The 12,017-nt window shown below is 46.7% G+C and overlaps 1 protein-coding gene across 1 annotated transcript in view; it reads left to right on the top strand.

Annotated features, from left to right (window-relative positions):
- Positions 1-2,268: 2,268 nt before the first annotated feature.
- Positions 2,269-12,017, top strand: part of C1S (complement component 1, s subcomponent) — a gene marked incomplete at its 5' end in the record, with an annotated part of 14,803 nt that continues 5,054 nt past the window's right edge. Inside the window, 7 exons of the mRNA XM_009998443.1 lie at positions 2,269-2,299; positions 7,639-7,802; positions 9,063-9,240; positions 9,515-9,640; positions 10,325-10,524; positions 11,354-11,507; positions 11,728-11,843. Of these exons, the coding sequence (XP_009996745.1) occupies positions 2,269-2,299; positions 7,639-7,802; positions 9,063-9,240; positions 9,515-9,640; positions 10,325-10,524; positions 11,354-11,507; positions 11,728-11,843 (969 nt within the window). The remainder of the gene's footprint in view (positions 2,300-7,638; positions 7,803-9,062; positions 9,241-9,514; positions 9,641-10,324; positions 10,525-11,353; positions 11,508-11,727; positions 11,844-12,017) is intronic.

Below are 12,017 nucleotides of genomic sequence, written 5' to 3'. Positions count from 1 at the left end.
GTGTGTGAGGGGGGAGCTGAGTGAGCGGCCATGGGGCTGGTTCTTTGTTGTCATGTTAGGCCCAAGCCTAATACCTTCCCTTCACATACCTTTTCTATAAAAATGTAGATCCTGTCTGGAGAATTACTTAAATTCTGTGGACAATGGCCTTTCTTTGAAGGTCAGAGTGTCACCTGCCACCAACCACTGGTGCTTTGGCCACTGGTACTCTGTTGGGCTAGCCACGAGCTGGTACATCCTCTGACCAGCTAGACCTCTGTTTTCTGGCAGGCACAGAGTCTTTCTGATTTTGAAAAGGCAAGATGCTCTGGCTGGTTTTGGAGGCCATATTTGTAGCAGCAAAAATTGCTTTGGACCAGAGTCTCTCTCAGCCTATGTCCTCCCATAGACCCTCAGCAGTCCATCCACAACTCTAACCTGGGGCTGCAGAAAAAGGGTGAGCTGGAGGTTCTAGTCCAGGACCTCTGTGTTCTGGAATAGCTCAGGAAACAAACCCATGAAACATGGCTTACATGCAATGAGAACTTTTAGAAAATGTCCACAATTTGTAAAATAAATGTTAAAAGTACTGTAGTACTTAATTACATTTGTGGTCAGTTAGTTATGTTTATAGTGAAAGAGTGCATACGAACTTTTATACTTACTTCATTCTGGAATGTACAATTGTCAGAGGAGGGTTTAGGAAGCAGCATCTGCTCCTGAGATTGCTTAACAATTTCCATTGCGAGGTTCTCTATTCACTTGCTTGAAAAGTTGCTATATTTGTTTAGATTAAATGCTAGACAGCCACTCCGGGTCAGAGTAGTTGCTTTTGAGATTCAGGTCATGATGAGCACCATTGTTTTTCAGTATTATTATTCTTCTAATAATCTTTCTTTCTTTTCCTCAAGATACACTCTGGTTTCATGACATTCTGTAGGTATCAGTATGAAACTTGAAGTTCACATGAACTCAATGTGGCAATATGGGAGGGCAGCTGCTGAAGCTTCTGCAGAATCTTCCCCCCCCATTATTTTTTTACAGTGGTTCATGCAGCTTTCTCACAGATGACAGCTGCACAAGACCCCAGATGATTCTTCAAGAGTTTTCATAGGGCTATCCTTCCAGGACCATTTATTCTGTACTGAGGAACTGAAATGGGAATCTCTTGCCCTGGCTGTTCTCCCAGGCAGGCATAGGAGCCTGTGCTGACTGAAATGGCTGTGAGAGAGGAGCAGGCTACAAGGGGCAAGCTGACCATCTGGAGGGCAGGTGGGACTGTAGTTTAGGGTTGAACACTGCCAGGGAGGATGAAGATACTGGAAAAGTAAGAGTCAGAATAAAATCTGAATCCAACTGAAGTCTGCAGCAGGGAATCACTATGTCAAGGGAAGAGCACAGAGGGGTGGGTAGGGAAATAATCACTAGCAAGAGATAGAGTGTGGAGGGAGAAGGATGGCTGCTTGGAGTAACAGATGAGGGAACGCATGAAAGTGAGTTTTTATTAGAAGGTTGAATAGGAGGCCTTGAAGCCAGAAGAGAAAAAAAAGTGAATAATGGGTGAATGACAAAGAGAGAGTTAGAGAGACTATGACTTGGAGGACATGTAAGAAGGGGAGGGAGCGGTATGCTTGAAAACCATTCACCTTTTTGATGTGGAAATTACTGCACAAATAAACCTGATGTTAGAGCTTGTTTTTCAGACATTGCCGGCTCTTTTCCCTGGCCTCCCTGAACAAAATCAGGGAGTTGCAGTTCATGTCTCCTGGTTTCAGTGGGTGAGCTTGGACTCAGTGTGCCCATACACCATACAATCAAAATAGAATCACAGAATAGTTTGGGTTGGAAGGGACCTTAAAGATCATGAAGGCCCATCCCCACTGCCATGGAAAGCTCTCACTCCCACTAACCCAGGTTGCTTAAAGCCCCATCCAACCTGCCCTTCAACACTCCCAGGGACTGGGCATCCACAACTTCCCTGGGCAACCTGTGCCAGTGTCTCACCACCCTCACACTAAAGAGTTTCTTCCTAATACCTAAGTTTAATTCTCCCCTTTTCCAATTTAAAACTATCACCCCTTATCCTCTCACTACAAGCATTTGCAAAAAGCCCCTTTCCTGTAGCCCCTTCAGGCACTGGAAGGCTGCTATGAGGTCTCCCTGGAGCCTTCACTTCTCTAGGCTGAACAGCCCCAACTCTCTCAGATTGTCTTCACAGCAGAGGTGCTCCAGCCCTCTGGTCATCTTTGTGGCCCTGCTCTGGACTTGCTCCAGGAGCTCCATGTCCTTCTTGTGCTGGGGGCTGTACACAGCACTCCAGGTGGGGTTTCATGAGAGTAGAGGAGCAGAATCACCTCCCTTGACCTGCTGGCCACGCTTCTTTGGATGCAGCCCAGGACATGTTTGGCTTTCTGGGCTGCAGGTGCACATTGCTGGCTCATGTTGAGCTTCTCGTCACCCAACACCCCCAAGTCCTTCTGTGGACTGTTCTCAATCCATCCTCCACCCAACCTCTATTTGTCTTTGGGACAGCCCTGACTGCAGTGCAGGACCCTGCACTTGAGCTTGCTGAACATGAGAAGGTTGGCAGGGGCCCATCTCTCCAGCCTGTCAGGGCCCCTCTGGATGGCAGCCCTCCTTTCCAGCCTGTCCACACCACACCCACTGGTGCGGCAACCTTGCTGACTGTTAGAAATGAAACGTAGTCTTTTTTTGCATCCTATATTAAAAGCACAGTATTGGGTTTAGTGTTGTTTTCACATCCTAGTGTTAGAAGCACATTGTTTTGTTTACATATATATATATACCCTAGTGTTAGGAATATAATAGTTTGTTTAAGAGAGAAGTGAGATATCTGCACATTCCAAGGACACCTGGGGTGGTTTATGGTCCAAGAAACTGAGGGAATGAATTGGGCTCCATCTGGGGGATCCGAACATGGAGCAGGATTTATGGCCAAGACCAGACCTGACAAAGCCACTTCTATCTTGCTGCTCAGGGCAGGATGGCACCAGTAGGTTTGTTAATTGGGAAGGCAGCCAAGGGGGCAAGAAAGGTCAAAATTGTACCTTAAAAGGTAAAAAGTAAACTGCTAGAATGGAATGTGTAACCAGGGGTGGGACACTTATAGGACAATTTGAAGTGTTGGATGGGCTGTGAGCCCTGGAGTATCCAGCCAGTGGGGAAACAGGGAACTTTGCATTGGGAATAGGGAATATAAACCGTTATTCACCTTGCTATGGGTGTGCCTGCTTGTTTGGGTCACTCATTCTTGCCAGAGTGTAAATAAACTGCGCTTGGCTGCAGGACCCGCGTGGGGCTGCTTGTTCCTCGCACGACCCGCAGGGCTGGCTGGGGGTGGTTGCTCTTCAGCCACTGCCGGTGAGGCCGTGTCTGCAGCAAGGGTGAGCATCCCCAGGGAGATCCCAGCACCGCCTGTCCCACTGAAGGGTATCTCAGAGGCCCTCTCACCCGCCAGGAAAACGCCACGGGTGTAAACAGGAGAGCAGTGCTTCTTTTTTTTGTGGGAAATGTGCTGCTGCTCGTGCAGGCATTGGCTGTGCTTGACAGCCACTGTAACCCCCAGGGGAGCAGGGGCAGGGAGTACAGGAAAGCAGTGGGCGTCTCGGTGTGGGAGAAACCAACCCTGGCCTGGGCTGCATCAACAGAAGTGTGGCCAGCAGGTCAAGGGAGGTGATTCAGCCCCTTCACTCTCAGGAGACCTCACCTGGAGTGCTGTGTCCAGGTCTGGAGCCCCCAGCACAAGAAGGATGTGGAGCTCCTTCAGCAAGTCCAGAACAGGGCCACAAAGATGATCAGAGGGCTGCAGCACCTCTGCTCTGAAGACAGGCTGAGAGAGCTGGGGCTGTTCAGTCTGGAGAAGAGAAGGCTCCAGGGAGACCTCACAGCAGCCTCCCAGTGCCTGAGGGGGCTACAGGAAAGCTGTGGAGAGGCTTTTTACAGGGGGTTGTAGTGAGAGGACAAGGGGGAATGGCTTTAAATAGGAAGAAGGGAGAGTTTGGTTAGGCAATAGGAAGAAATTATTTCCTGTGAGGGTGGTGAGACACTGGCACAGGTTGCCCAGGGAAGTTGTGGATGCCCCATTCCTGGAAGTGTTCAAGGCCAGGCTGGATGGGGCTCTGAGCAACCTGATCTAGTGAGAGGCGTCCCTGTCCATGGCAGGGGGGTTGGATCTAGATGATAAGTCTCTCCAACCCAAACCATTCTATGATTCTATGGCCCAAGGCACACAGCAGAATGGTTCCAAGTCCAAGGTTTTACTGGGAGGCTGGGGGAGCTTTGCGCTCAAGCTCAGGGCTGGAGGGAGCAAAAGAGGTGAACAAACTCCAGTGAAAACCTCCCTGCTGGGGTGTGCAGTGGCAGAAACTGGTGGGTTATACCCAGCAAATCTGGGCCAATACAGAAGCAGGTTTTCCTGCAACTTACCCTAGATTCAACCACTGGCAACTAAACCAGCCTGGTCACAAGAGTGTGGCGGGGAAGTGTCACCTGCAAGGAACCCCCTGAATCCTCTTATTGGCAGAATGGAAAAATGGCAAATTGCTGCCAAGGTCTTGGTGAGTCAAGGATATTTTACTTGCTGCTTACCTATCCTTGTTTCCCTGCTGATGGATTTCACCTAGTTAATGTTGTGTTCTCTCTTTTAAGATCTACTCCCCTTGTTTTTAGGCGCTGACTCAGTGTTTCCGGATGGGAAAGTGTTGCTTTTCTTAATAAACTGGGAAAAGCTTTTTAATCTGCCAACTTCCTGGAGCCAGTCAATCCTGTTTTAGAGGGTAATATTATGTAAACCGGAGTGCTACTGCTCTTCATAACATCAGGCAGAAAGGTTTACAGCTACACAGCTGTGAGTCATCTTGAGAAAAAGTTTGCAGTATGCAATTTGGGAAAATTAGCATGTGGTCATGAAATTCAGGAATTTAAGAGAGTGTGTGCTTCTGAGCAGGATTATATTGCACTGGCAACCTTAATGTTATAAACCTCAATGGCATGGTTTTTGCCTCTTTTAAATTACTGTTTTAGTATTACTTCTGACAGTGAATGACTTATTTCAGTGAATTTTAAAAGACACTACTTAGCTATTTAATTATTAACAGGTATATGGCTTCCAAAGAGTTACTAATATCCACACACATCCTAATTTGCCACTGCTACAGACAAGTTGTGACAGGTTGCATGAAAATACACAACTCCCTTGTGATGAAATGACATGCACATTATGTCAGCCCACACTCATTTTGCTTCTGCCATGTCCATTTTAAAACATGATTGTAACTTCAAGAGACACTGACAGAGTCTTTTCCTTTGCCCAGTTTGGAGGAGAAAGTGTATCTCCCTGATTTTTTGTATATCTTTCATTGCTTTTTTTCCCTGTTCTCAAAATTCCAGCTAGAAACATCAAGCTGTGCTCTTGAGAGACTTCAAAAGTGAGGTGACATGTTGTTTTCTTCCTCTCTTCATTCTCAGTTTGACAAAGAAAACAGACTAGGCATCTTCTTCAAGTAAAGCCTTTATCCTGACTACAATTAAGTCAGTTAGGATTCATCTGTAGGTGTTGCTCTCCTTGACAATATAAAGGAGTCCTACAGCTGAGCTTTGCTAACACACATTGCCAATGGCCTGTTAATACTTGAATCCTTTTTTTCCTGACCAAAAGAAGCTCTGGATCATGCTGTGCTGATTGTCAAGGGTAAAGGTTCTATTGGAGTTTTACGTTTTCATTTAGAGTCTGGTCCCAGTGCTGCTGGTTTGTGAGAAGGGGTTTTCTAGAGTGTTAGTGCCAGGTCTTTTAGCTTGTATGGTGATATTTTGCTTGTGGACACTGGCTGGATTAAGGGTCCTGCCTAGCATAAGTCTTGAAACTCGTTTCTGTAAGGGTTTTAGATCTAACTTGCTCCAGGGCTAACTGATGAACAGTTTCTCTTACATGAAGGTCACTTGGTAGTTAGGAGTTAGACAAATTCTTACTTTCAGGAGTCCTCCTATAACAAAACCTAGCAAAAAAAAAGTGCACTCTCACTCTTGATGGTAGCCTTAGAGAGGCACAACATTAAATAGGCCATGATACTTTCCTTCCCCCCCACCAAAAAAAAAAAGGGTCTGTAGCATCAGATGAGGAGCAGTGGCAGCAGCCCTGAGGCCACCAGGTTGCAGTAACAAAGTGGAGTCCAGCATAGTGGTCTCTGGACAGGATGATCAAACAGGCTTTTTCCATGCAAAAGCACTGGACCAGTTCTTGTGTAGACTCTCCTTTTTTCTACACCCTTTGGATTTTTTCCCTAACTTTTAAAGGGGAGGGGGGAAAGCAGAAGAGGGAAGGTAGACGAAAACTCTGTTCTCCTCCCTTTTCTCAAAAGTCATCTGATTTCCCGAAAGTGCTTAATGCAGACCAGATCTGTGCGATTCCCCGCGCAGCCTGGGCCAACAGGATTGTGCAATTTATTCTGGAAATTCCCCCCCGCTTCCCCGCCGATCGGCGCGGAGCCCGGAAAGCCGCATCCCACAGGCAGAGGGTGCTGCGATATTGCGAATTAGAGCTCGTTTCCTCCGACCTCAGCCTTTGGTCGCTTTGGAGGAGTGTGTGAACAGGGAGAAAAAAGAAAAAGAGGAAGAGAGAAAACAGAAGGGAAGAGAGAAAGAAACCAGAGACGAGCTAGGGAGAGAAGGTAAATATGTCAAGCGTTAGTAATGGGAAGGGAAAACATTCCTGATCATCGTTGTCTGGCAGCTGGTACAGTCAGGACAAGCTGCTCCTCAGTCCCAAGGTGTGAGGATATTTTTGAGGTGCTGGGTAGAATGGATTGGGTACCGTGGTGTGGAGGTGCTTGCTGTCTTGATTTGCTGTGCAGCAGCAGCATGGTGTTTGGAGACACTGGTGGTCAGAAGGGGAGGGTGTGAGCACTGTTGAGTACCAAGATACAGATCATCTTTCCATTCTGTTAGTATGGAGTCTAGCATCCCTTCTTGATGCATGAGGTTGCTGTATGCAGGAAGGAGCAGGGATAGAAACTTGCTTTTGAGGCAAAAAGTTGGCATAGCTACTGCAAGCTGGAGTTTTAGGGTATTTGACCTGCCCAGCAGACATGCAGAAGCACAGGCAGCATTAATCAATCACACTGTTTTTTTGTCCCAGATTATAACTCCAAAGTCCAATTCCTGGAAGCTTTCAGAAAGGAAGGTCTGCTTTTCCCAGATGTGGTAAGTTATTTAATCTCCAGGAGGAACTTAGCTTTATTAATAATTTCATTTTATAAATCAGGTGTTTTTCCTGTAGTATGTACTGATTCTCAAATCTGAATGCACCTGCAGTCCAAGTACCCTCCAGAACAAGGCAGCCAAGTAGGGAATAGCAGCTAAGACCCTTCTGTTCAACTCCTGCAGCATTCCCAGCTCCTAAAGAGCTGGAGAGGAGCAGAGAGCACAGCTGAGGTGTGAAAGGCTACAGGAGAAGGACTGGCCTCACATGGCCACAGCAGCATTGGCCATTGCAGCTCCAAAGCCAGGAGCCATGCTGTGTCCATGCCTCTTCACCAGGGGCTGTGTGCCTACCTGCACAGAGAAGAGCACTGCAACATCATCTCCCTTCCTCTTTCCTCAGGTACCTTCTCTTCTTCTGTCTCCCTGTCTGGGCTGATGCAGCCTCCATGTATGGTGAGATCTTGTCACCTAATTATCCTCAGGTGTATCCCAATGACATGCAAGAGTCTTGGGATATCCAGGTCCCACCTGGCTATGGCATTCACCTTTATTTCACACACATGGATCTCGAACCGTCGCAAAACTGCGAATACGACTCTGTCAAGGTACTGTCCCCATCCTCCAGGGAGGAAAAGACAAGAAGCAGGTTAGCACACAGAACAGCCAAGCTGTGCACAGAGTTTTGAAGACAAAGCTCAGGGATGGAAAAGGAGATAGACACGTCCGTTCTCTTCTGAGGTCCAAGAATCCTGAATGACTGAGTGTATCTGCAGCTACTAAATCGACTTGAGTTGCATCATAACCACATGAGCATTGCCCACTAAGTGAATGTCCCATCTATGTCTTCTTCCCCATGTTTCTCCTATATTCCTAGGAAAAGCCTTCTTAGCCATCACTCACTCCTTAGCTAGTAGGCACAAAAGGACCGTTTTCTTAGGGCATTGATTTTCTGTCCCTGAAATAATTCAGAATTAATCCATGAGTGGACATGAACAATTGAATGCAATCACAAATTGATTGGAAATGATGAGGGTTAAAAACAACCAAGAGATTTGTGTATGGATAATGGGCACCTAGATAAAGTGCTGTGGTCCATTGCACTGCAGTTTTCTGTGTTCTCTGTACCACAGCTTTCTTGAAACTGAAAGACTCACTAGCCCTGCTCCATGGTGTCCCACAAGGCACAAAAGATCAAGCATTGCCACACAGGCAGGAAGAAACAAGATGATCCTATCCTGCAATACCTATATATGAAAAGGGGCAGTAAGATCAGGTGCAGCACCAGAAGGACACCTTGGAAAAGGACCAAAGTGGGACAGTAGGATGTATGTGCTCTGCTAGGAGCTGTAGTAATATGTGCCCTTTCGCAACAAACTGATTAACTTGTTAGACTGACCTGCAGATCATCAGCTATTGGTTTTGCCATTTTGAAACACATAGTTAAATTTTTGGGTTTTTGTGGTTGTTTTTTTTTTGGTATAAGAAGGCCTGAGGAAAGGATGTTAACAGAGAACTTTCTGGATTAATTTGTATCTGAGAAATTAAGATGAAGGCAGTAGGAGGGAAAAACACTCAAGCATCTTACAAATGTCATGAAACTAGTTGCCTTGGGGTTCTGTTCAGCTGTACCTTTGGCTGACTGTCTTCCACCCTTGTCCAGCTGGGTGGATTGCACAGCAGCCTCAGTCTCTCCTGCTAGCTGTGTGACACAGCTGTGCCCTGAGACACCTACCTGAACACCTTGAGAAATGCAGGCTACTGAGGAGCCTTTTGTTGGAGCCTTCACCCATAAGCTGAAGGACTCAAGTGGTGGTAGCTAGACATATTCCAGTAATGAGAGAAGATCTCTCTGCATTATCCTGCAGGTCCTGTTGGATGGGCATGTTGAAGGTGTGTTTTGTGGGCGGAAGGAACCTCGGTCCCCTGGCTCCTTGATTGTGGAGGAATTTCATGTCCCTTATAACACCCTCACTGTGAGCTTCCAATCAGACTTTTCCAATGAGGAGCACTTCACTGGATTTGCAGCCTACTATGTTGCAGTGGGTAAGTTTAAAATAGCCTCCTCTGAATCTCTGTGCTGTCCAGGCTGGAGGGATGTGGTGGAAAACTGACAGAAAGGTTTTCCTTACAAGAATGCTTTATTCAAGAGATACCAGCAGACAGGACTGCTTTCCAGTATGGCCAGTCTGTCTTAGAGATACCTTTTCCTTGTTGTTCACCAGTATTTGCTTCCCTTTCTCATCTTCCTCCTGCCCTTAGGGCCCTTTCTCTTGGCCCATTAGCCAATCTTGGTTTATTAATCTTTTCCCACCTGCAGATGTGGACGAGTGCACGGAATTTGTGGAGGAACCTTGCAGTCATTACTGTAATAATTACATTGGAGGTTACTTCTGTTCATGCCCACCAACTTATTTCCTCTATGAGGATAACAAAACATGTGGAGGTAAGAGATCTACATGAGCTGTGGTCAACTGAGGTATTGTACATGGAAGACCTTCTCTATCAACTTTCTTTACATTCTTGTTTTTGTGTAAAGGAAATTAAGATATTATTAAATTACATTCTCTAAAGGCAGTGATGGAGACCTTCCTTAGCATACTGCTATCTGTGAATCTTTTAATCTCTGACAAAATAGGACAGTCCAATGAAGACACAAAAATGGCCAAGGGTCTGCTTGACTAGAATAAAAAAAAACATGGGAAGTCACAATTGGTGCATATTGCAGGGGGTATATTTTATAATTTCAAGACCTGAGCCTGAGGGAAGAAGGCCTAAATCTCAGGTAGAAGGTAGAAAGAAAGGTGGAGGAACAGAGGACACTAAGAGAAATTAAATGAGACTGAGCACAATTAAAGATGTGCTGAAGCTGTCCCATAGTGCTTAGGACATCAGGAAGTTGCCCAAAGGATGGGCAAGAGTGCAAGGTAGCTTAGGCCACTAGAAGTTAAAGTCCTTGGCAAATTGGATAGAGAGTGGCCCTAGTTTCAGCTTCTTGAAAAGACGCAATGTTGTGCCATGGTTAGTGCCAGTGACTGGGGAGACTGGAGATGTAGTGGAAGAGGGAAAACTTGTCAGCTTTGGACCATTTTATTTCTGAACCCTACCTGTGTTCCTTCCCTAATCCTAGTGAATTGCAGTGGAAATGTCTTCACTGAGCCATCAGGGGAGATTTCCAGCCCCAACTATCCCAACCAGTACCCAGAGAACTCCCAGTGTGAGTACCGCGTGGCTCTTGTCCCAGGCTACTTCGTGGCACTGACCATACGCAATGGGGACTTTGACGTGGAACCAGCCGACTCAGCAGGGAGCTGCCACGACAGCTTAACAGTAGGTGTGGGGATGGGAGAGGGTCAGGGTGCTCTGGATCTCCCCTCTATCTCCTCACAGGAGGAGCCTTGGGGGTGTTGGGTGATGAGAAGCCCAACATGAGCCAGCAATGTGCACCTGCAGCCCAGAAAGCCAAACGTGTCCTGGGCTGCATCCAAAGAAGCGTGGCCAGCAGGTCAAGGGAGGTGATTCTGCTCCTCTACTCTCATGAAACCCCACCTGGAGTGCTGTGTACAGCCCCCAGCACAAGAAGGACATGGAGCTCCTGGAGCAAGTCCAGAGCAGGGCCACAAAGATGATCAGAGGGCTGGAGCACCTCTGCTGTGAAGACAGGCTGAGAGAGCTGGGGTTGTTCAGCCTGGAGAAGAGAAGGCTCCAGGGAGACCTCACAGCAGCCTTCCTGTGCCTGAAGGGGCTACAGGAAAGGCTTTTTACAAATGCTTGTAGTGAGAGGATAAGGGGTGATAGTTTTAAATTGGAAAAGAGGATAGTTAAGCTTAGGTATTAGGAAGAAACTCTTTAGTGTGAGGGTGGTGAGACACTGGCACAGGTTGCCCAGGGAGGCTGTGGATGTCCAGTCCCTGGGAGTGTTGAAGGGCAGGTTGGATGGGGCTCTGATCAACCTGGTGTAGTGGGAGGTGTCCCTGCCCATGCAGGGGCGTTGAAACTAGATTATCTTTAAGGTCCCTTCCAACCCAAACCACTCTATGATACATAGAATACCCCCAGACTACTTAGTTTTCTTTTCCACTATGTTGCCATGTGAAATTCTTGGGAATATCTCTCTCATTTGGTATTTCTCATTTCTTCTTGTGTGTTATTTTCCCAGATTGTTTCTGGAGAGCAGCGTTTTGGTCCCTATTGTGGCAGCACATTCCCAGGTCCTCCTGAGATCAAAACAAGGAACAACATTCTTGACATCATCTTCCAGACAGACCATGCAGTACAGCATAAAGGCTGGAAAATACGCTACCATGGGGATCGTGAGTAAACACTTGGGAAACCATTCCCTTTGCTGCTGCATTAGGAAGAGACCTTGTCCCAGGTCAGATTAATGATCAAATAGGATGTTAACATGTTGACAGTATTAAGTAAATAGAGGATGCCTGGGGATAATAATCACTGGGGAGAGAGAAGTTGGGAACTGGATGGAAAATAAATATTGAACTAGGTAATCACTGCTTTTTGCCTATGTCTTCAAAGCTGTAAGCTGTCCTCCAAGTGTCATCCCCAACTCTGTTCTTGACCCAAAGAAAGACAGGTATATCTTCCAGGACAATGTGAAGGTGACCTGTCTGGAAGGCTACGAAATTGTGAGGGTAAGTTACATTAAAAACCATCTGTCCTCTCTGGCTCTCAGCAGCTTCCTGATGCCATTTCCCATCAGGTGTCCTGGCAACTCAAAGTTTTCATCACAGCTGTATTTTGTGGTTTAGGCCCAACACAACAACGAAGAAACAGCCCCCTGGCTGCTCACTCAACTCCACCCCCCC

Source organism: Chaetura pelagica, unplaced genomic scaffold, assembly GCF_000747805.2.
Source record: "Chaetura pelagica isolate M959 unplaced genomic scaffold, ChaPel_1.0 scaffold120, whole genome shotgun sequence".
Lineage (NCBI taxonomy): Eukaryota > Metazoa > Chordata > Aves > Apodiformes > Apodidae > Chaetura > Chaetura pelagica.
The sequence above is the reverse complement of the archived record's forward strand: the minus strand, read 5'-3'. Positions and strand labels throughout refer to the sequence as shown.